Source organism: Mobula birostris, chromosome 14, assembly GCF_030028105.1.
Source record: "Mobula birostris isolate sMobBir1 chromosome 14, sMobBir1.hap1, whole genome shotgun sequence".
Lineage (NCBI taxonomy): Eukaryota > Metazoa > Chordata > Chondrichthyes > Myliobatiformes > Myliobatidae > Mobula > Mobula birostris.
In genome coordinates this window covers 52704469-52730289 of record NC_092383.1, presented here as the reverse complement: position 1 = coordinate 52730289, position 25821 = coordinate 52704469, and the positions used below count along the sequence as shown (strand labels likewise).

Below are 25821 nucleotides of genomic sequence, written 5' to 3'. Positions count from 1 at the left end.
CTAAGATTCTATACAACTGAAGCAGCACTGATTTCACCTTACATTTCATCTCCTGTGAGATAGGTGACTAAAATGCAGTACTTTCTGAATTCTATCTGTTCCTTCTGCTTCAGATATTCATGATTTAGTTCAATTTTCAGAAGTCTGTCAGATAATGCCCAATGAACATGTTTCACTAGTAGACAAATTTAATTGTTATATCACTCTTCAATCACATATTTATGCACAGTTTTTGTTCCAGGAAAATATCTATGACAACTGTAACCCAGCGGTTAGTGCAACACTATCACAGCTTGAGGCGTTCCAGAGTTCAATTCCAGTGCCACTCTGCACGTCCTCCTCATGTAATGCGCGAGTTTTCTCCGGGTCCTCTGGTTTCTTCCCACAATCCAAAGACGTACCAGTAGGTTAACTAGTCATTGTAAATTGTCAACGACTAGCATAGTGTTAAATCTGGGTTGTTGGAATTGCTGGGGCAGCATGGCTCGAAGCACCAGAAGAGCCTACTCTGTGCTGTATCGCTAAATAAAACATTCTGAACAATAATTAATATTTGCATACTGTCAGTATGTCAGAGGTAATTACCTCTGTCTGAACATTCTACACCTATGCCTGATCTGATTAATACGCATTTTAAAAGTGATTGTTAAAGCAAATGCAACTGAAAGTAAGTTGCCTGAGTTTTGCAAGTAAATTCTGGGGTGGAGGGGATGAAGTAAGAAGCTGAGACGTGGTATGTGGCACAGGTGAAGGGCTGAAGAAGGGGAAATTTGCTCACAAAAGGAGATGGAACATGGGAAAAAGGGAAGCAGAAAAGTCACCAGAGGAAGATGATTAGAAAGGGTAAGAAGGGAGTCAGAATGAGGAATTGTAAAAGAAAGAGAAGTGTGGAGAAATTACTGAAAGTTAGAGAAATCGATGTTTCCAGCTTCATACTTCACCCCTCCCCCACCCATCTTCCTCCTCACCTGGTTTCACATATCACCTGCCAGCCTGTACTCCTTCCCCTTTCTCCCAGCTTACTATTCTGCTTCTTCCCCCTTCCCTTGCAGTACCAATGAAGGGTCTCAACCCAAAACATCAACTGTCTATTCCTCTCCAGATACTTTCTGACCTGTTATGTTCCTCCAGCAGTTTTTGTGTATGTTACACTGGAATTCCAACATCTGCAGAATCTCATTTAGAACACGAAAATGATCGCTGCTCACATTATCCGCTGTAAGTAGGTTGTCTAATTTTGATATATAATTATTTAACTTCACAAAAAATTGAAGAATGATCTTTAAGAACAAATCAAGCTGCAGTAAATCTGCCATTTAAATTGCCCAAGTTGATTTCAGAAACAGCACATACACACAGTACCTGTATTCTCTGCTTTATATTGGAAGTTGTCCAAATGGGTTAATTTCTTTGTTTCTGCAGTCAGTAAAAATTCATAGGGATTCTCATCCTCTTCAGGGTCTTCTCGAGTTTCCTTCACATCCGAATCCTAAATGAAAACAAATCTTTCATATCAAGTGCTCATCTGCAGATCCTGAAAAATATCTTCATGAGATACTACACACTAAAATACTCACTTATAAGAAAATTAAAACACATTCTTGCAGATCTTAAAACAAGATTCACATAACTCATTGCTTAATTTTCTCTCCACAAAATTCACAAATTTGTTTGTCTGATTAATATGCATTTTAGAGGTGATTGTGAAAGCAAATGCAACTGAAAGTAAATTGCAAACACGAGGAATTCTGCAGATGCTGGAAATTCAAGCAACACACATCAAAGTTGCTGGTGAACGCAGCAGGCCAGGCAGCATCTCTAGGAAGAGGTACAGTTGACATTTCAGGCTGAGACCCTTCATCAGGACTAATGAAGATGGTTAGTCTGCATCACAACAGCTATGAAAGGAACAAGGCTAAGGTAAATTCTCAGGTTTTCAGTCTCCAAAAATTGAACTGATCCACCACATCCTCTTGCTCTGAAGCTTTCAGAAGATGTAATAACTACTCCAGCCTTGTGGGCTTTGTTAATTACACAAAGATTTTTAATGTCAAGGGTCAACCGAACATTCCATTTGGTATTCAGTGAGCCAGGAAGAAATTTACTCACTTTAAAATTAAACATGCAGATATTTCAAGGCGCAAATGTCCCGCTCTTCCAGGAAGAGCAGTGAGTGATAAATATGCAAACTCCACAATGGCAGCAGTCTAGCAACATGATGCCCTGTAGTGTGCAATAGTTTGAAGGTTTTTAATGTGTTTTGAATTATCCACAACATCTTCTTGGGTAACTGAGGTTCCCTGTGCATAGTTCAATAATACATTGGTCTACATTGGTCCTGGATCAAGCTACCACTTGGTGTCATTGTCCACTGTTCCTGCACACTAGTTTCTGATGCAGCAGAAGGCCAAACTTGCTTGCCCTCCATAACCTTAAGTAGGTGCCTAGATCTCAGCTCTACCCTGGGTAACCCATAGATGCCAACAGATGGGGAAAAAATGAAGGATTTTGTCTTCTTCAGAAGTTATAAGTAGCAAGTGAACTTGAAAGGGATGAAATGTCTGACAGAATCACTTAAGATCAATTAGAATTGAAGTAAAAATATTATTTCTAAGAAATAAAGCTGCAGTGCATGAACAAATACTTTCAAATAAACCCATTTAACTACTGTAAAACATTACATCTTCTTTTGCCCTCCTAATCTGCTGGCTAAGAACCCCCATTTAATCCAAGGGGGTCTCTGATACTACACCAGGTCTGAAATAGAACTGGCAATTCCCTGCATAATAATGGTGTCCCGACAGGATTGGATTCCACTGCCCTAATCCATGTGAAGTCTAGCACTGGAGCAAACTGACAGGTACAACATGCTAAATCATAGTTTCAAACTTCTTTGTTCAGCAAGGATAATGCCACCTCAGACTCACCCTAACAGTTCCTGAGTTCAACAAATCCCTTCTAAATTCACAGCTTTCAAACAGAATTACTCTGAATTTCACAAATGCCTCTCCATTGCTGAATGAACTTCCCTGTCGCACATTGAGATCTGAAATGATGCTCTTTGAGCCCAGTCAAAAAAACTCCTGATGTGTTCTATATTGGGTACGTGCATGCAACCTATAAGAGTACAGTACCCTCTACTGGTGAGATCAAGTAATATTGGCCTACTTCAGTACTTAGTCAACAGTGCACACTATTCACATGGACAGAGTACCATTGCATTTTTGTAGGATTAATGAAAATGGGGGTATAGATTCTGGGGCTGTCCAACTGGGCAGAATGGGATGACCAGAGAAATCAGGTGGCATGTGGATTCCAGGGACCAGTTTCTTTAATGCCCTAATGATCTTAGGACAAATTGTCAAAGATCTTCCTTAATTGTCTTAGAATGTCTCTGTTAGTTTGACATTTTTTTTAACAAAATAAAAACCAATTTGTTTTTGAATATGCTGAATTATTAGACATCAATCAAATGCAAAGAGAAAACAACTTGCATGGACTTGCTTTTAAAAAAAAAATAAGGACAGTTGCTCCATCTAATAATGGTGCAACTTGTACCAACCATAGATAGTACAAGTCTGGGCCCCTTGGCTCAACTTCTGTGCTCTACATCTCGACTACTGGCACATCCCATGGGAGAATAGGTGGTCAGGTACACAATCAACTAATCATCTGCCTACAGCTTACTCACAGTTATGATGTACAGATGTCCAAGTCAGATAAACTGACAATGTGGATTAATACACATTTATGAATTACACAAACTTTTTAAACTGAGAAATTGTTTCATATAGGAAGTATTATTTTATATAATATTTACCTGACAATCTTAGTGTTGATTTAAAATGTACAGAAATTAAACATTTAAGTGCTGCAGGTTCATCTTGCAATGTACATACTTGGAAGTGTTCTAATAAATTCAGAACAATTTTAAACTGTTCAGTTTTCTGTAGATTCGGTAACCAACCACATCTGGAGTATTGCGTGCACTTCTAGGTATCCCATTAAAGAAAGAATGTGGAGGCTTTGGAGAGGGTGCCAAAATTTCACAGGGATTAAACAGCATTAGTTAAAAGGAGAGGTTGGACAAATTTTTGTTTTCTCTGTGAAAGGCAGTCACTTTCTCAGGTGTAATGGTCAAATACTGAAGGACACAGCTTTAAGATGAGAAGGACTAAGTTTATATGAGATTTATATTGCAAGTTTTTTTTAAGCAGAGAATTAAGTGCCTAGTATGCACTGCCAGGGGAGATGGTGGAAACAGTTAAAATGGTCACGTTGAAGAGGCATTACGCAGGCACATTAACAGGCAGGGAACGGAGGGATATAGACCAAGTGCAGGGAGATGTGTAAGTTGAATCGCCTAATTCTGCTCCTTATGTATTCTGTTCTTAAATTGCCATGATAATCTTTATGGGCCAAGTGTCTGTTCCCGTGCTGCACACCTTCTGTACTACCCAATCCACTTAAAGACTCCCTCTTTACATCAAAGCTTCTGTGGCTCCTGCTATTTAGTGAAGACTATGCTTTTGCATCTGACCTTTGAAAATGCAACACCTCACTATTTCAGATCCAGCTCCATCTGCCAGTCTCTGTCCAATTTTCCAGATAATCTCTATCCCGTGGCATCCTTTAACAACAATTCTTGGTATCCATAAATACCAAAAAAAAGAGGAGATCCCAGCAGAACAGCATTGTTTATAGTCCTTCAGTCAGGATAAACCAATCCTCTCACACTACCCTGTATTCTATGAGCCAAGTTTGGATCCAATTCACCAAATCACCACGGATCCCATTCAACCTTCACCTTATGGCCTGCGCAACAGGAAGGATCTTGTCAAATACTTTACTGAAGTCCACACAGAAAATGTCCACTACCCTCCTCTGAATTATCTTACCATTTCCTCAACAAAAACCTTAAATTTCTGAGTTCTCCTACTTATTGAAATACTTGTTTCCTTTGAATTCAAACAAGTGTAGATATAGTTGGCTATGGCAGAAGTTTTCAAGAAACTGATGGTGAGTCACCCTCAGTCTGCTGTAGCCCTTATGGTGAACATACTATTGGTTCAGTAGTACAAGATGTTTGACCATTCAGCACAAAAGGAGATTTTGAGTCAGGAGAGTTTAAAACTTAACCAAAGTTTAAAAACTATTTTGAATCAGGAATGTTTAAAACCTAACCAAATATACACAGCAGTTAATCATATTAACTACAAAATTCAGTCTTAAAACCATGCTTGAATACATTGTTTAGGGGTGCTGTTCAAGAGTGAAACAGTGTCTCAAAGGAAAGGATCCCAGCTCATCCATGAATACTTACACACTTGCTGACATGTGCTACTATATATAGATAGTGGCACTTCCAATAATTTAAGACACTAGAGGTCAATGACAATGTGGTTAGATTTTTTGCAGGATTTCAAAGAGTCAAGTTTAACAATAATCTTTTAAAGGATCAACATCGAGTATTTCCAACTGGAAAAGTTATGACTACAAGCTTCCAATAAACATTGGGTACAACACAAAGCAATATAAAATACTAATTACTGGCACTGTGTGCCTGTCTTAGGGCTAGAATGCCCTTAATACGGATATCTGTTAATGGTATGGTCCTGATATTTGACAGTAATATTTACGTAGCACGAAACTATTAAAATACAGAAGTTCACCAGGTTCTAAGCAACAATCACAGGATGGAATGTTTTTAAAGACTATAAATTGAAGACCTGTGCAACACTAACCGCTTGGTAATACTTGATTTTCATCACTATAACAACTCCATAAACTACTGCTCTGCAACACTTGCCAGAAAGATAAAAAAGATAATTATATAAAAAAAATCTGAAAAATACAAATCAGTAATAATGAACCAAATCTTACATGTTATCATCAACACAGACTGTATTTCAACAATAAATTGTTTGTTGTGATGCAACGCTTTAAACTTTTAATAGAAAAGATTTTACCGTCTGTTACATACCTCAAGGAGATCTGTGATTTTTTTGTGAGAATGATGTTTAACGGTCTTTTGGAGGACACCTGATATAATTTTCCTGCCGATGAGGTCACGTGATGACATGTGCACCACGGGTATATAAGGGAAGACCTCAGATGGTGCAGTTAGTTTTTAGTTTTCCAGCTAGAACGTGTGGCTGTGTCTCAGTTTCTGTTGCGTATTTGTTTTTATGACGCAGTTTCAATTTTCAAAACGGAATGTTACGTTCTGTTGCAAGGTACAATAGTGCTGGACAGGAAATTTTTGCTAGATGGGTTGATGTACCTTTTTCCAGCAGTAATGGAGAGTGAAGACTTTAATCAAAGTACAGGACCCGGTCTGCAAATGGAGTAGCAGTGTTTTTGTGCTGCTCTTAGTTTTCTTTCTCTCCCCCTAGTTTAAGCTTTGAATTTAAAATTTTTGCTTGCTGATTCTTGAGGGGGAACAATATGTCTATGTCTACAAGAAGTGGGAAGAATTTACCTGAACCTAGTGATAAAAGTAATGGGAAAGGAAAGGTGCAAAAGCAAAGATCTGATGAAATGCCATCGTGGGCTGAAGATATCGTTCGGACACTGAATTCAATTAAGGGTCAGAATGGATCAATTAAAGACAAACTGGAAAAGAATAGTAATGAAATGAAGTAATTTCTGGGAAAGACCTGGAAACTCAAGAGGAATTGAAGATAACTAAGCAAAAGTTGTCTGAAGCTACAACTCGTTTGGAAAGATATCAAAATAAGATAATAGACCTGGAAACTAGGTCTCGATGAAAGAATATACGAATTGTTGGGCTGCAAAGAAGGAGCTGAAGATGGAGATTTAACTGCTTACTTTGGTAAGCTTTTCCACACTTTATTTCCTACCATTCTGTCAAAGCCGCCTGCTATAGAAAGGGCAATTATCTCGAAATTGAAGAATTCTAGTAAACCAAGATCTGTTCTGGTTTGCTTTCATCACTTTAAAATTAAAGATCAAATAATGCAACAGGCAAGAAAACAGAGAGTTTTTAGATTTATGGAATCTGAGCTCCGCTTTTATGAAGATTATCCAAGAGAAATAATGGAACAAAGATCAAAATTTGCCCTGGTAATGAAACAAGCATATGATAAAAAAAACTTACTCCGTCTTTGAGGTACCTGACAAGAATTAAAGTTTTTCCTGCTAATTCTCCTCCTCGTACTTTTTTTTGATCCAAAAGCTGCACTGGACTTTGTTCAGGCTATACCCACCGCTGTTACTGATGCCGCTGTTGAATGATCTATCTGAAAGGCTGTTTGGCTATCTGTATATTATTCGCATTTTTGAAAGATTTATGAAGGTCATTTGTATATTTCATTGAGAGACTAATTAAAGAAAACAAGGAGAGTTGTTCATTATTGCATATTGTTGGTTTTCCTTTGGAAAGATTTATGGCTTAAGTATCTCTGTCTGAATGATCTCTGAACATTCTACGACTGAGAGAAGAAGATAAGGGGATTTGTTCCTTTAATTTAATACTTGGTTTGTTTCTTTTCTTTTAAATCAGCTAATTGGTAGTTTTTTCCTACTAATAGGGCTTTTTATATTTTTTTTCTGTTTTATTGTAACATTTTATAATTGAATTCAAAGCTTTATTAGGGAATTAATATTAAACTTAAAGATGGCTCTTTTTTTTCTCTAAGAGAGAACATTATTTTGGTTCTTTCTTGTTTATTAGTCGATGGAAAGTAAATACCTTTTTTTTTGCTGAGACTTTATTGTTTTTTTCACAAGGTCACTTTACTTTTTTACTAACTGGGGGAGGGAAAGAAAACACAGACAGAGCAGTCAGTAGCTTTCAATTCTATCATAGATCGCTTGCCTTTTTCGGGCTTCTGGGTGTGGGTGGATGGGTTTAGAGTTAGGAGTTTTTTCCCATTGGGTGGTTCCAGAGCATACGTGTTTTTTACCTGGTTGTATTCTTCATCACCGCCATTTTTGATCATCCCGTATTGGTATGTGCTTTGTACATGTATAAAGTAGAATAAAATTATAGTATGGTATTTAAACGGATTAATATAATAAGTTGGACTGTACGTGGTTGGAATCATCCTATTAAATGAAAAAAGACTTAAAATTATTAATCGATTCCAACCTGATATAATTTTTGCTCAAGAGAGACATATCAGGGCGGGAGATCAAAATAGATTTTTTAGATGGTGGAATGGTTTGAAATCCACTCTACTTCTCAGAGTAAAACAAAAGGCGTGTCTATTTTTATTAAACCTAATATATTTATTCAAGAGGATATTGGATCAGATTCTAATGGCAGATTTTTAATTGTTAAAGGAACAATCTGTAACAAAAAAGTTGTTTTGGTTCACTTGTATGGTCTTAACTTAGATGATCCTTTTCTAAAAAAGGTATTAGCTTCACTACCTGATTTAAATGAATATATGCTGATAATGGGTGGGAATTTTAATTGCTGCTTAAATCCTATGATTGATAAGAGCTCAACCAATCAGCGACTTCCAAATCGATCTGTGTCATTTATTAATTCTTTTTTGATTGATTTTGGGTTGATTGATTTGTGGAGGTATCTCTATCCCGATAATAGAGAATATTCTTTCTTCTCACATGTTTATAAAAAATATTCGAGGATCGATTATATTATAATCAATCCCCGCTTCTTGCCTAGTGTTAAAACTTGCGAATATCACGCTATTGCTATATCTGATCATGCGCCTCTGAGTTTGTCTTTTGGATTTGATGATGTCATTCTTGCCCGCCCACCTTGGTGCATGTCTCTAACATTATTGCAAAACTCTGACTTTGTCAGTTTCATTGAAACCCAGATAAAATATTTTTTCTTTTTAATGATACAGGGGGTATGTTTAAATTAGTTATATGGGATACATTTAAAGCATTTTCACGTGGTCAGATTATTTCTTATTCAGCGAAACTTAAAAAACAAACTAAAGCAGAATTAGATGGAATTTCAAAACAAATTAAAGGTTTAGATAATATCTATGCAATTTCCCCCAATACTGATTTATTTAAACAAAGGGTGGAACTTCAATCACAATATAGCCTGTTATTAACTCATCCCATTGAAGGATATTTGCTTAAGTTAAAAAGCCAATTTTATATGTTTGGAGATAAAAATAATAAACTGCTTGCATCTTAATTAAAAATGGCTGCAGCCAAAAGGCAAATCAAGAAAACTCGTAGGAAAGATGGTACCTTAGCTCAGGAATATGAAGAAATTAATAAGATTTTTCAAGATTTTTATGCTGAGCTTTATAAATCTCAATGTCCATTAGATTCTTCTGAAATGAATGCTTTTTTATGAAAGATTGCTCTTCCTAAAACCTCGGCTGAGGATCAAAAAACTCTCAATGCTCAAATCACTGAAGCAGAAATTCATAAAGCTATTTTTTCAATGCAATCTGGTAAGTCCCCAGGACTCGATGGCTATCCTGTCGAATTTTATAAAAAATTTGGAAAGTTGCTTTTTCCGTATATGTTGGAAATGTTTAAGGATTCTTTTGTGAAAGGTGACTTACCCTCTACTTTTTATGAGGCTTCTATTTCTTTAATTCTTAAAAAAGATAAAGATCCTACTGACTGTGCTTCATATAGACCTATTTCAATACTGAATGTCGATGCTAAGATTTTGTCAAAGATAATGGCCAATTGGTTGGAGAATATTTTGGGTAAATTTATTTTTAGAGATCAAACAGGCTTTATAAAGGGTCGCTATTCTTCTTCAAATGTTCGGAGACTATTTAACATTATATATTTGTCCTCTTTTAAAACTCCACAATGTGTTGTACCTTTGGATGCTGAAAAAGCGTTCGATCGAGTCAAATGGAAATATTTATTCAATGTTTTAGAGAAATTTGGCTTTGGTGCTAATTTTAATAATTGGATTAAAATGATATATAAAGTCCCTATTGCTACTGTTTCACTAACAATTGTAGGTCTCCTTTTTTTCAGCTTTCACGGGGGACAAGGCAAGGCTGTCCTTTAAGTCCTTTAAGTCCTTTGTTGTTTAATTTAATATTAGAACCCCTTGCTATTGCTCTTCGTGAGGCTAAAAATATCCTTGGGATTTTTGTGAATGAGACCATGCATAAGATCTCTCTTTATGCTGACGATTTATTGGTTTATATATCTAACCCTGACGAATCCATTCCTGTCTTGCTAAAATTATTTAATGAATTTGGATGTTTTTCAGGATATAAAATAAATTTTAGTAAAAGTGAATTGTTTCCTTTAAATGATTCTGTCTCTATATATGATAATACCCCTTTTAAGGTTACAGACTCTTTTAGATAACTAGGTATTATAATTACTAAAAAATATAAGGATTTTTATAAAGCCAATTTTGTTTCCTTAGTAGACTCTATGAAGTATTTATTTAGTAGATGAAGTTCACTTACATTTTCACTTGTTGGTCGTATTCATATAGTTAAAATGATGATTTTACCAAAATTTTTATATTTATTTAGAATATTCCTGCTTTTTTGACTAGGAAGTTTTTTGATCGGATTGAATCTATTATTTTATCTTTTATTTGGAATAATAAAAGACCAAGAATTAGTAAATGTCACTTACAAAAATTGAAAAAGGATGGAGGTCTTGCTTTGCTTAATCTAAGAATATATTTTTGGGCTGTTAATGTGCGATATATGTCTTTTTGGTTATACTGGGTTGATAAGAGTGATCGGCCAATTTGGGTAGACCTGGAACTGAAAGTTGTAAAACAGTTTTATTTAACCTCGTTATTGGGAGCTCCTTTACCTATGCAATTAGTTAAAGATGTTAATTTAAACCTATATCCTGTGATTAAGTATTCTTTACAAATTTGGCTCCAGTTCTGCAATTTTTTTAATCTTAAAAAAATTTAAACTTTATAGTTTAATTTACCAAAATTACTTTTTTAAGCCTTCTTTGAGCGATCCAATTTTTTTACTTTGTAAAAATAAAGGTATTAATTCTTTTTTGGATTTATTTAAAGAAGATAGATTGATGTCTTTTGAACAATTAATTGATAAATATTCTCTTTCATACTCATACTTTCTGCAATACCTTCAAGTTAGACATTTTTTACAAAAATATTTAAGTAATTTTCCTTACATATTGGAGGCTGACCTGTTACATACTATTATGAGTATGAATCCTTTGACTAAGGGTTCTTTTGGAAGAATTTATAATTTATTATTACAATGGGATAAGCGTCCTTTATCTAAGATTAAACAGGATTGGGAAAAGGAACTTAATTTGACTTTTATGATGGAGGATTGGATGCAGATTTTGAAGTTGGTTAACTCTTTTTCAATTTGTGCTAGCCATTCATTGATTCAATTTAAAATTGTATATCGTTATCATTTGACAAAGGAGAAACTTTCTAAAATCTTTTCCAATGTTGATAGTCATTGTGATAGATGTAAAACTGAGATAGCTACACTGACACACATGTTTTGGTCTTGTTCTATATTGGAACAGTTCTGGAAGTTGTTTTTTTCAACAATTTCTAAAGCACTTAAAATTAATTTACAACCTAATAAATTAACTGTGCTTTTTGGAATAATTCCTCAAAATATTCATGGTATTTCTGTGTCTGACCAACATGTTATTGCATTTGTTACATTGATAGCTAGGAGGGCCATTTTGTTGAAGTGGAAGGATACATCAGCTCCCACTTTGTCACAATGGTTCTCTCAAGTGATGCTATGTCTTAGTTTGGAGAAAATTAGAAGTCGAACCTTTGAACCTTTATTTGATTTTGAGAAAAGATGGGGCTCATTTGCTCGTTATTATCATTTGAGTTAACTGATATAATTTTTCCACGATCTAACTGTAAATTTTTTTAGTATATTTTCTTTTCTTGCTGGCGGTTTGATGTTTATTTTTAGAAGCTTTTTGTATGACGCATGGCTCTGGGGTTGTACACCTAATAGGTTATTTTTTTTCTCACTTTTCTGCTTCGTACTTTTTTTTGTTATCACAAAATTTTTTTTTCAATCTTTAAGATAACGTCTTTTTTGAAACATTGTAAGTGTTGTTACTTCAATGTACTCATGTTATTTTTCCTGTATAATATAACAATAAAAAGAGTTGAAAAGAAAAGTAGTACAGAACCTGAAGGATTAAGAGAAGTTGGTATCGTTCGGCAGTTTAACAAAGGATCGACCTTTTGAGTCTTCGTTGAAGTAGCAACCTGCATTGAGATAACTCTTGCCAAAAGAGCAAGGAAGTTCATGCGGGATTTGTTCTCTATAAACTAAGGTCAGTTGTTTTAAGCCGTTTATTTCCTGCATCATGAATCCTTTGGACAGAACCAACAGGAAAGTCGTGTCTATCAAGAAATCCTTCTCCAGGGATGTCTCTCCCAATTGAATGTATAAATCTGTTGGATTTTCAGAATTACCATTTTAAGAACTGTATTTGACTTTACCGCTTTAAGAACTGTTTTCGCATTTAACACTTTAAGAACCAGTGCCAAGTGACGATTTGTTGAACGGCTGCATAGCAGTTAACTTCCGGTTAAGGCTTTCGTGTTTTTTTTTATTGTTTATTCGTGTTTGATAAATGTTTGATGGTTTTTATATAACCTGTCTCAATTAATATTCATTGTTGCCGGTTACGTAATATGTCAAGTCCAGTAGTCAGTATGAAATACATTGGGAAAATCTAACTATAAAATAACAGAAGTTGCACTGTATGAACAACAATTTGCAATTACCCTGGAACATTTTAAAGGATCATATTGAAAAGCAATGTCTACATTTTGATTCTGGAAAGTCATGGTATCACAGCACAGAGAAGTTGCTAGAACACTCTATCCTACTGCAGTGTAAAGGTACTTTGAAGCAGTTTTATTTTAATACTGACCTTTATTAATTCTTGACCTGAACTTGCTTCCACATCTGGAGCTTTCAAACTGTCCAGCCCTTCAATGGAGTGTGATGTTGCATTGCACAAAGCCTCATATGGGCATTCCTCCTCTTGCTGGGCTTCAAATTCTGTAATAAGCTTGCATAATTCCAACTGTTCCTCACCTTCAAGGTAGAAAGAGATGAGTGTGGGGGCAGGAGATTTCAGTAACAAAAACAGATGAGCTACAGTTGCAATAAAAAGTTTGTGAACCCTTTGCAATTACCTGGCTCTCTGCTTTAATTACTCATCAAATATGGTCTGATCTACATCAAAGTCACAATAATAGAGAAACACAATCTGCCTGAACTAATAACACACCAACAATTGTACTTCTTCTCATCAATACTGAATACACCATTTAAACAATCACAGACTAGGTTCAAAAAAGTATGGGAACCTCTGGGGTAATACCTTCTACAAGAGCTATTTGAAGTCAGATGTTCTAATCAATGAGATAAGATTGGAGATGTGGGTTGTAGAGATGCCCTGCCCTATATAAAAAAAAAAGACACACAAAGTCAGGTTACTGACAGAGCCTGCTCTTCTCAAGAAAGATCTGATTTGTGCACCATGCCTCGATCAAAACAACTTTCAGAAGACCTTAGAAGAATTGTAGAAATGCATGATGCTGGAAAAGGCTACAAAAGCTTTTCTGAAGACCCGAGTGTTCATCAGTCCACACTAACTGAAATAGCCTACAAATGAAGGAAATTCAGTACTGTTGCTATTCTCCCGAGGAGTGGGCGACCTGCAAGGATCGCACCAAGAGCACAATGTGCAATGCTGAAAACAGTGAAAAAGAATCCAAGGGTAACAGCAAAATTCTGCAGAAATCTCCAGAACTTGCTAAAGTCTCTGTTCTGTGTCCACTACAAGAAAAACACTGAACTAGATTGGTGTTCATAGAAGGACACTATGGAGGAAACCACTGCTGTCCAAAATAAAACCTTGCTGAACATCTCAAGTTTGCAAAAGACCATCTAGGTATTCCACAACACTTCCAGGACAATGTTCTGTGGACAGATAAGACAAAAATTGAACTTTTTGGTAGAAATGCACACCACTAACACAGGACAACATAAGGAGAACTCTGCACATATTAGAACAGGTTAATAAGAACGAGACAGAGACAATGGTAGTAGGATTGGACGCTGAGAAAGCTTTTGATTCCGTTAGTTGGGCATTCCTATACAGAGTGTTAGGAAGATTCGGCTTTCAAGAAAAGTTTATTAAAGTAATTCAGACTCTATATGACAGCCCTACAGCCCGAATTAAGGTAAATGGGGACTGCTCTGATTCCTTCATCTTACAGAGAGGCACTAGACAGGGATACCCAATTTCTCCTGTCCTTTTTGCGCTATATATTGAACCGCTTGCCCAACTAATAAGACAGAGCGAAATCGTAAAAGGTATCAAGGTGGCAGGGATTGAACAGAAAATGGCGTTATTCGCAGATGATGTTTTGGTCTATCTGAGTGAACCAGGAAAATCATTTATAGGATTGTTTACGCTGTTGGATGACTTTGGGAAAATATCAGGTTATAAAATAAATGTAAAGAAAACGCAGGTTATGTCCCTAAATTATACACCATCCAAAAAATTGCAGGATACATCTGATCTTAAGTGGGAAGCTAAATCATTAAAATATTTAGGAATAACCCTGCCGAAGAATCTTTCAACACTGTCACAGGTAAATTATGGGCCATTAATCTCAGAGATAAAAGCAGATATGCATAGATGGAATCTTATCCCCTTTTTAAGTTTAAATTCAAGGATAAATACTATAAAAATGAATATTCTTCCTCGGTTATTGTATCTTTTCCGTACTTTACCGGTGGAGGTGGATGATAATCAATTCAGGGAATGGGACAAATGGATTTCCCACTTCATTTGGCAAGGAAAAAAACCTAGAATTCGATATAACACCTTACAGTTAGGGAAGGAAGGAGGAGGTATGGTTCTTCCTTGCCTGAGAAATTATTTTTATGCCTCACAGATAACCCCTCTGTTATATTGGTGTAATAGGGAATATAAGGCTAGATGGAAGGAAATAGAATTTAGATTAGTTGACAGTTTTCCTTTTCAGGCCTCAATAGCTGACAAAGGATTGATGGCCCAGTTGGAAAAATTTAAAAACGCTTGGATAAATCTTACATTAAAAGTATGGCAGAAGGTGGTTAATTCATGTGGAATTAATAACATGTTCAAACTCTTTAGATGGTGTGCATATGAGACCGAATTCCTTCCCAACAGAAGAGATAAAAGATTTGAGCTATGGATAAAGAAAGGTCTTACAACCTACCTCTCATTTATAGATAAAAGAGTATTACAAAGTTTCCAAATCCTGCAGGACAAACACGGCCTAGAACATAATGACTTTTTTAGGTACCTTCAAGTACGAAACTATGTTAACCAGAGTTGTAGATATACAGACCTATCAACAGTAGAATTAGAATTTTTCAAGATTCTGAATTCGGCTTGCAGTTCAATACCTAGTAAATCAGTTTCTCGATTATATAATGCACTCTCCCATGCTAAAAATGTAAATACACTGTATATTAAAGAGAAATGGGAGAAAGAAGCGGGGTTGGTACTTTCAGAGGAGGCTTGGGAGAAAATCTGCAGCTTTCAATGGTCCTCGACTAATTCTTTGACTTGGAGAGAACATTGTTGGAAAAACATTATAAGATACTTCAAGACCCCATATCAGGAAAAATATAAAGATACAAATGTGATGTGTTGGAGAAGGTGCGGCTCCAAGAAGGCAAATCATTTTCATATTTTTTGGGATTGCCCTAAATTAAGTCTATTTTGGGAAGGTATTCATAGAACATTAGTTAAAGTACTTAGGTCCCAGATACCTCTGAACTTTGAGACGCTCTATTTGGGGCATGTATTGTTTCTTGAACAGAAGGAAGATATAAAGTTGCTGCAGGTCCTCTTAGCGGCAAGTAAGAAATCAATCACTAGAAAATGGCTAAATCCAAAACCACCTACATTAGAAGATTGGTACGAAATTATCTTGGAAATATTTAAAATGGAAAAGTTGACTTACTCCCTGAGAACTCAAAAAGAAAAATTTTATCAAATCTGGAATAAATGGATTGAATATATAACCCCAATGCGAGCAGACTTTAGATGACTCTCCTAATGATTTATACTGCTCTTCTCATGAACACAGTAATATTGCTAACGTAAGCACCCCTAGTCTAAATGTTTGTTTTTTTTGTTTTCTTTTGGAAAATAGAGAATTAACACAAGTAAAGGGAAAGATTTGGGAAAGGGATAAAAAAAAAATGAAAAAATTAAGTAAATAAGTACATAGGGATTGGATAATTATGTCTGCGGGCAGGAGCAAGCATGAACAAATTAGGATATAAACACCTACAATGGTTGATACATAGGCTTATATACAACATTTTGGACCAGTGGAAATGGTCCAGAAGGGTTATATGGAAACTATTATTACCATTTTTCTTAACAACTAATTCCATTACTTAGCCTAATAGGTTAGATTTACCACAGTACATAATTATCTATTTAAATGTTTATTTTCCTTTTATATCATCTCAATGTGTACTTAAGAATGTATAAATAATTGTAGTTTTATACATATAAAAAAATGGAAAAGGTTATATGTGTGAAAAAAGTACATATTTGTGAATTCCTTATCCAAATAAAAATAAAATTAAAACAAAAGAAATGCACACCACTACGTTTAGAGAAAAATGGGCACTGCACGCCAACACCAAAACCTCATCCCAGCTGTGAAGCATGGTGGAAGGAGCTGCTTTGCTGGATAGCTTGCAATTGTTGAGGAAACAATGAATTCAAAATTGTATCCAGGCATTTTTACAGGAGAGTGTCAGGGTAGTGGTCACCTGAAGCTTAAAAGAAGTTGGATGATGAAACAAGGGATCGATCCAAAACACACAAATAAATCAACTACAGAATGGTTTAAAAAGAAAAAAATTAGTGTTTTGGAATGGCCAAGTCAGAGGACAGACCTTAACCCAATTGAGATGCTGTGGCATGACCTGAAGAGGGCTGTTCATGCAAGGTATTGCAGAAATACTGACGAACTGAAACAGTTGTGCATTGAGGAATGGTCTAAAATTCCTCCGTCATTGTGCAAGTCTGATCAGCAGCTACAGAAAACATTTGGTGGAGGTTATTGCTGCTAAAGGAGGTTCGACCAGTTATTAAATACAAGGGTTCACATACTTTTTACAGCCTAGACTGTGAATGATTAAACAGTGTGTTCAATAAAGACATGAAGGTACAATTCTGTGTTATCAGTTTAGGCAGAATGTATTTGTCTATTATTCTGCCTCAGATGAAGATCAGACCATATTTTTATGAGTAATTAATACAGAAATAAACAGGTAATTGCAAAGGGTTCACAAACTTAATCTTGCAATTGCACATCTCCAGCCAATTTCAAGCGGGCAAATACAATCTGCCTTCAATGAATTGAATTTAAAAACACTATTCATACAGATCATTTTATTTCATATTCAGAAAACAACTATGTTTTTCTACTATGTTTAAATTCAAAATATGCAGAAATACATAGGATACTGCTGCATTTTTCATGATAAATTGCCTAATCTTTTGTTCCAAGGTGTGCAAGTTCTTTGACATCCATACATTTTCCAATAATACCCAAAAAAAATGCATTGCTTAAGATTACAAACGCAATGCATATACCTGATCTGATCTGCAACATAAGTAATCACCCATGCATCTCTAAAAGCTTGCATATTTAAATCCCTATGCATGCTCTTGTTTCGTCTTGACTTTTGTAAATTAATTGTCTGTCTTAACTAGGTTTGCTACTAACTTTACATTAAGATAGAGTTACATTTCAGTTTATTTACTTATCTAATAGAATACACTATTTAGAAATGGAGTGGAAACATAAGAAGGAATTAGATCGAAGGGAACAGTAAAAAAACTATGTTAAGTCTTGGCAAAAAAGTAAGTACAATATAGTGAAGAGTAAATTGGGACCACTTGATACTTAACATGTTTGAGCTAGTCTTTGGATGTACTAACCTTGCAAATATTGCCACAAAACCATGACTCATGGGGATTTTGCTTTATTATAAGGAATTATACCTTTGGCATTATCAAAGAAAAAAATGACCCTATTCCTCAAGTATAACCATCACATTCAAGGTGATAATAAGGTGTAATAATAATATGTACTTACTATACCTATACAACCACTCCCACCCCTAACCTCCTTCAATGAACATGTTTCCTTACGTATCCCTTTGCACCTGCAGCTTCCTGTCACTCCAATTATAAATTTAATAGGGAATATCACCAAGCCTCTTAACGGTAGAGGGTTATTTGCAGTTACCTAGTGTTACACAGTTTATGGCAAAGACGACTGAAGGCTCATTTCTTCTGCTTACTCTCCAAATCATAGATGGTACGTCAAATATACTGTAAAACCACAATTTCCTACACTTAACTCTTTGCAGTTCAGTTATATATTCAAGCACAAAGAGCATCAAAAGCCAAAAAAAAAAATTGGAGCAGATATTCTTCTGCTCCAAATTAACTGGCTGTTTTCCCCGAACTAATTACTTCTTCCAGTGTGGCTCAGAATAGAAGAGTCCACTCCCAGAATCACCAATCATCAGAACTGACAATACTGCTTATAACAGTCTTTGATAGAGAAACTGTCAAAATTATTTGAGAGCTATTTAAAATAGCTATAGAAAACTAAAGTTACTCTTACTTATAAACAATTAAACCATCAATTCAATTAAATCAAGTAAAATAAGCTGTTTGTCTTTCCTTCAGCAGTCAATTTCTTGTATTTGTTATAATTGAATCGTTGCCATTCTGCCAGAATTAGACCACAAGACCATATGATATAGGAGAAGAATTAAGCCATTCGGCCCATCGAGATGCTCCATCATTTCCTCATGGCTGATCCAATTTTCCTCTCAGCCCCAATCTCCTGCCTTCTCCCTGTATCCCTTCATACCCTGACCAATCAGGAATCTATCAACCTCTGCCTCAAATATAACAAAGACTTGGCCTCCACAGATGCCTATGGCAACAAATTCCACAGATTCACCACTCTCTGGCTGAAGGAATTCATCCTCATCTCTGTTCCAAAAGGACACCCTTCTATTCAGAGGCTGTGTCCTCTGGTACAAAACTCTCTCACCAGAGAAAATATCCTCTCCAAATCCACTCTCTCAAGGCCTTTCACCATTCGATAAGTTTAAATGAGGTCACCCCTCATTTTTCTGAGTTCAAGTGAATACAGGCCCAGAGCCATCAAACACTCTTCATATGATAAGCGATTCAATGCTGGAATCATTTTCACGAACTTCTCCAGTTTCAAATCATCCTAAAGGGCACAAAACTACTCACAATACTCCAAGTAAGGCCTCACCAGTACTCGATAAAGTTTCAACAATACATCCTTCATATATTCTAGTCCTCTTGAAATGAATGCTAACATTGCATTTGCCTTCCTCACCAGACTCAATCTGCAAACTAACCTTCAGGGAATCCTGTACAAGGACTCCCAAGTCCCTTTGCATCTCAGTTTATTTGTATTCTCTCTCCATTTAGAAAAGAGTGAACCCTTTCAATTCTTCTACAAAAGTGCATACACTTCCCAACTCTGTATTCCATCTGCCATTTCTTTGTCCATTCTCTTAATCTGTCTGTCCTTCTGTAACCACTCTACTTCCTCAAAACTTCCTGCCCCTCCACCTTCATACTGTCTGCAATCTCTGCAACAAAACCATCAAATCCATTTCCTAAATCATTGACATATTACGTCAGAAGGATTGGTGCCAACACTGACCCCCACGGAACACCATTAGTCACTGGCAGCCTATCAGAAAAGGCTCCATTTATTCCTATTCTTTGCCTCTTGACAATCAGCCACAGCTTTATCTGTGCTAGAATCATTCCTGTAATACAATGGGTTTATAGCTTGTTAAGCAGCCTTATATGTGGCACCTTGTTAAAGGTCTTCTGAAAATCCAAGAATGACACATCAACCGATTCTCCTTTGTCTATCTTACTTGTTGCTTCTTTAAAGAATTTCAACAGATTTGGTAGGCAAAATTTTCCCTTGAGAAAACCATGCTGACTACCGCCTATTTTATAACGTGCCTCCAAATACTGAAACCTCATCCTTAGTAAATGACTCCAACATTTTCCAACCACTGAGGTCAGCCGAATGAGCCTATAGTTTCCTTTCTTCTGCCTCCCTACCCTCTTGAAGAGTGGAGTGACATCTGCAATTTTCCAGACTTCTGGAACCATTCCAGAATCTTGAGATTATTGAAAGGTCATCATTAATGCCTCCACAATCTCTTCAGCCACCTCTTTCAGAACCCTGGGATGTACACCATCTGGTCCAGGTGACTTAGCTACCTTCAGACCTTTCAGTTTCCCAAGAACCTCTCAAGTTATGGTAACTTCATACACTTCATACCCTTGATACCTGGATCTTCCACCATAACGCTAGTGTCTTCCATTGTGAAGACTGATGCAAAATACTTATTCAGTTCATCGGCTATTTCGTTGCCCCCTCTACTACTCTCCAGCATCGCTTTCCAGCGATCCAATATCCACTCTCACTTCTTTTATACTTTATGTATGTGAAGAAACTTTTGATATCGTCTAATACTATAGGCTAGTGTACTTTCGCATTCCATCTTCGCGTTTCATAATAACTTCTTTAGTTGCCTTTTGTTGGTTTATAAAAGCTTCCCAATTCTCTAACTTCCCACTAATCTAGAAACATAGAAAACCTACAGCACAATACAGGCCCTTCGGCCCACCATGCTGTGTCGAACATGTATTTACTTTAGAAATTACCTAGGGTTACCATAGCCCTCTATTTTTAAGCTCCATGTACCTATTCAAGAGTCTCCTAAAAGACCCGACTGTATCAGAATGAGTCAGGTTTATTATCACCGGCATGTGACATGACATTTGTTAACTTAGCAGCAGCAGTTCAATGCAATACATAATATAGAAGAAAAAAAAATAAAAATAAGTAAATCAATTACAGTATACATATATTGAATAGATTAAAAAACATGCAAAAATCCAAAATACTGTATACTAAAAAAAGAATTAGGTAGTATCCAAGGGTTCAATGTCCATTTAGGAATCAGATGGCAGAGGGGAAGAGGCTGCTCCTGAATCGCAGTGTGGGTGCCTTCAGGCTTCTGTACCTCCTACACGATGGTAATAGTGAGAAAAGGGCCTACCCTGGGTGGTGGAGGTCCTTAAGAATGGACGCTGCCTTTCTGAGACACTGCTCCCTGAAGATGTCCTAGGTAATTTGTAGGCTAGTACCCAAGATGGAGCTGACTAGATTTACAACCCTCTGCAGCTTCTTTCAGTGCTGCCCCCCCCCAATACCAGACAGTGATGCAGCCTGTCAGACTGCTCTCCACAGTACATCTATAGAAGTTTTTGAGTGTATTTTTGACGTGCCAAATTTCTTCAAAATCCTCATAAACCATAGTCGTTGTTGGGACCAGATTACATCCTCAGAGATCTTGACACCAGGTTCATGAAACAGCTCACTCCTGCCACTTCTGATCCCTCTATGAGGATTGGTATGTGTTCCTTCATTTCATCCTTCCTGAATCCACAATCAGCTCTTTTGTCTTACTGATGTTGAGTGCCAGGTTGTTGCTGCGGCACCACTCCACTAGTTGGCATATGTCACTCCAGTACACCCCCTCGTCACCACCTGACAATCAACCAATAATGGTTGTATCATCAGCAAATTTATAAATGGTATTTGAGCTGTGCCTAGCCACATAGTCATGTGTATATAGAGAGTAGAGCAGAGGGCTAAGCACACACTCCTGAGGTGCCCCAGTGTCGATCGTCGCTGAGGGGGATATCCACCTCCACCACCATCGATTCTACACACTCACCACTCTCTGTGTGAAAAACTTAGACCTGACATCTCAGTACCTACTTCCAAGCACCTTAAAACTGTGCCCTCTCGTGTTAGCCATTTTAGCCCTGGGAGAAAGCCTCTGACTATCCACGTAATCAATGCCTCTCATCATTTTATACCCCTCCATCAGGTCACTTCTCATCCTCCGTCGCTCCAAGGAGAAAAGGCCAAGTTGACTCAACCTATTCTCATAAGGCATGCTCCCCAATCCAGGTAACATCCTCGTAAATCTCCTCTGCACCTTTTCTATAGTTTCCACAGCCTTCCTGTAGTCAGGTGACCAGAACTGAGCACAGTACCCCAAGTGGGGTCTGACCAGGGTCCTATATGGCTGTAAAATTACCCCTAGGCTCCTAAACTCAATTCCATGGTTGATGAAGGCCAATACACTGTATGCCTTCTTAACCACAAAGTCAACCTGTGCCACAGCTTTGAGTGTCCTATGGACTTGGATCCCAAGATCCTCCTGATCCTCCACACTGCCAAGAGTCTTCCCATTAATTCTATATTCTGCCATCATATTTGACCTACCAAAATGAACCACCTCACACTTATCTGGGTTGAACTCCATCTGCCACTTCTCACCCGGTTTTGCATCCTTTGACGTTCTGCTGTAACCTCTGACAGCCTTCCACATTATCCATAACACCCCCAACCTTTATGTCATCAGCAAATTTACCAACCCATCCCTCAACTTCCTCATCCAGGTCACTTATAAAAATCATGAAAAGAAGGGGTCCCAGAACAGACCCGAGATCACCGGTCACTGACCTCCATGCAGAATATGACCCGTCTACAACCACCCTTTGCCTTCTATGGGCAAGCCAATTCTGGATCCACAAATTAAGGTCCCCTTGGATCCCATGCCTCCTTATTTTCTCAAAAAACCTTGCATGGGGTACCTTATCAAATGCCTTGCTGAAATCCATATACACTACATCTACTGCTCTATCTTCATCAATGTCTTTAGTCACATCCTCAAAAAAAATTCAATCAGGCGTGTAAGGCATTTGGATCCCATGCCTCCTTATTTTCTCAAAAAACCTTGCATGGGGTACCTTATCAAATGCCTTGCTGAAATCCATATACACTACATCTACTGCTCTATCTTCATCAATGTCTTTAGTCACATCCTCAAAAAAAATTCAATCAGGCGTGTAAGGCATGAGCTGCCTTTGAGAAAGCCTTGCTGACTATTCCTAATCATATTATGCCTCTCCAAATGTTCATAAATACTGCCTCTCAGGTTCTTTTCCATCAACTTACCAACCATTGAAGTAAGACTCACAGGTCTATAATTTCCTGGGCTATCTCTACTCCCTTTCTTGAATAAGGGAACATCTGCAACCCTCCAATCCTTCAGAACCTCTTCCGTCCCCATTGATGATGCAAAGATCATCGCCAGAGGCTCAGCAATCTCCTCTCTTGTCTCCCACAGTAGCCTGGGGTACATCTCATCCGGTCCTAGAGATTTATCCAACTTGATGCTTTCCAAAAGCTGCAGCACATCCTCTTTCTTAATGCCTGTATGCTCAAGTGTTTCAGTCCGCTGTAAGTCATCCCTACAATCGCCAAGATCCTTTTCCATAGGGAATACTGAAGCGAAGTATTCACTAAGTACCTCTGCTATCTCCTCTGCTTCCATACACACTTTTCCACTGTCACACTTGATTGGTCCTATTCTCTCACGTCTTATCCTCTTGCTTTTCATATACTTGTAGAATGCCTTGGGGTTTTCCTTAATCCTGCTCGCCAAGGCCTTCTCATGGCCCCTTCTGGGTCTCCTAATTTCATTCTTAAGCTCCTTTCTGCTAGCCTTATAATCTTCTAGATCTCTATCATTACCTAGTTTTTTAGACTTTCGTAAGCTTTTCTTTTCTTCTTGACTAAATTTTCACAGCCTTTGAACACCACGGTTCCTGTATCCTCCCATCCTTTTTCTGTCTCATTGGAATGTACCTATGCAGAATACCACACAAATATCCCCTGAACGTTTGCCACATTTCCGCTGTACATTTCCCTGAGAACATCCCTTCTCAATTTATGCTTCCAAGTTCCTGCCTGATAGCTTCATATTTCCCCTTACTCCAATTAAGCATTTCCCTAACTTGTCTGTACCTATCCCTCTCCAGTGCTATGGAAAGGAGACAGAATTGTGATCACTATCTCCCGAATGCTCTCCCACTGACAGACCTGACACCGAGCAGATTCATTTCCAAATACTAGATCAAGTACACCTCTCCTCTTGCAGGCTTATATACATATTGTGTCAGGAAACCTTCCTGAACACACCTAACAAACCACACCACATCTAAACACCTTGCTCTGGGGAGATGCCAATCATTATCTGGGAAATTAAAACCTCCATAACGACAACCCTGTTACTATTATGCATTTCCAGAATCTGTCTCCCTATCTGCTCCTCAATGTCCCTGTTACTATTGGGTGGTTGATAGAAAACATCCAGTAGAGTTATTGACCCCTTACAGATTCTAACTTCCAACAACAGAGACTCAGTAGACAATCCCTCCATGAATTCCTCCTTTCCTGCAGCTGTGACACTATTTCTAATCAGCAATGCCATGCCCCCAACCTCTTTTGCCTCCCTCCTTGTCCTTTCTGAAACATCTAAAACCTGGCACTCGAAGTTGCCATTCCTTCCCCTGAGCCATCCAAGTCTCTGTAATGGCCATCATATCATAGCTCCAGGTACTGATCCACATTCTAAGTTCATCCACTTTGTTCATGATGCCTCTTGCATTAAAATAGACAGATCTCAAACCACTGGTCTGAGCGCATCCCTTCTCTATCACCTGCCTATCCTCCCTCTCGCACTGTCTACAAGCTTTCTCTACTTGTGAGCCAACTGTCCCTTCCTCCATCTCCTCAGTTCAATTCCCACCCCCCTGCAATTCTAATTTAAACTCTCCCCAATAGCCTTATCAAACCTCCCTGCCAAGATATTTAAAAACGTAAACACCAGGAATTCTGCAGATGCTGGAAATTCAAGCAACACACATCAAAGTTGCTGGTGAACGCAGCAGGCCAGGCAGTCTGGGGAGTCTCCAACCTGATGGCATGAGCACCGACTTCTCTAACTTCTGCTAATGTCCCACCTCCCCCTCATACCCCATCCATTATTTATTTATATACACACATTCTTTCTCTCTCTCTCTCTCCTTTTTCTCCCTCTGACTATACCCCTTGCCCATCCTCTGTGTTTCCCCCCCCTCCCCCTTTTCCTTCTCCCTGGGCCTCCTGTCCCATGATCCTCTCATATCCGTTTTGCCAATCACCTGTCCAGCTCGTGGCTCCATCCCTCCCATCTCCTGTCTTCTCCTATCATTTTGGATCTCCCCCTCCCCCTCCCACTTTCAAATCCCTTACTCGCTCTTCCTTCAGTTAGTCCTGACGAAGGGTCTCGGCCCGAAACGTTGACTGTACCTCTTCCTAGAAATGCTGCCTGGCCTGCTGTGTTCACCAGCAACTTTGATGTGTGCTGCCAGGATATTGGTCCGTTTGGGATTCAAGTGCAACCTGTCCTTTTTGTACAGGTCACTCCTGCCCCAAAAGAGGTCCCAATGATCCAGAAATCTGAATCCCGACCCCCTGCTCCAATCCCGCAGCCACGCATTTATCCTCCACCTCATTCTATTCCTATACTCACTGTCACATGGCATAGGCAGTAATCCCAAGATGACTACCTTTGGTGGTCCTGCTTCTCAACTTCCTTCTTAACTCCCTGTGGTCTGTTTTCAGGACCTCCTACCTTTTCCTACCTATGTCATTGGTACCAATATGTACCATGACTTCTGGCTGTTCACCTTTCCACTTCAGCATAGCGTGGACGCCATCAGAAACATTCCAGACCCTGGCATCTGGGAGGCAAACTACCATCCATGTTTCTTTTCTGTGTCCACAGAATCACCTGTCTGACTCCCTAACTA

At 37.8% G+C, this 25821-nt stretch overlaps 1 protein-coding gene across 12 annotated transcripts in view; it reads right to left on the bottom strand.

Moving 5' to 3' along the window:
* Positions 1–25821, bottom strand: part of LOC140209900 (ankyrin repeat and SAM domain-containing protein 1A-like) — a 409914-nt gene that overhangs the window by 236241 nt on the left and 147852 nt on the right. For all 12 annotated transcript variants that reach the window (XM_072278542.1, XM_072278543.1, XM_072278544.1 and 9 more), the window contains 2 exons: positions 12859–13025; positions 1363–1489 (listed from right to left, as the gene is read on the bottom strand). In XM_072278542.1, coding sequence (XP_072134643.1) covers positions 1363–1489; positions 12859–13025 — 294 coding nt within the window. The remainder of the gene's footprint in view (positions 1–1362; positions 1490–12858; positions 13026–25821) is intronic.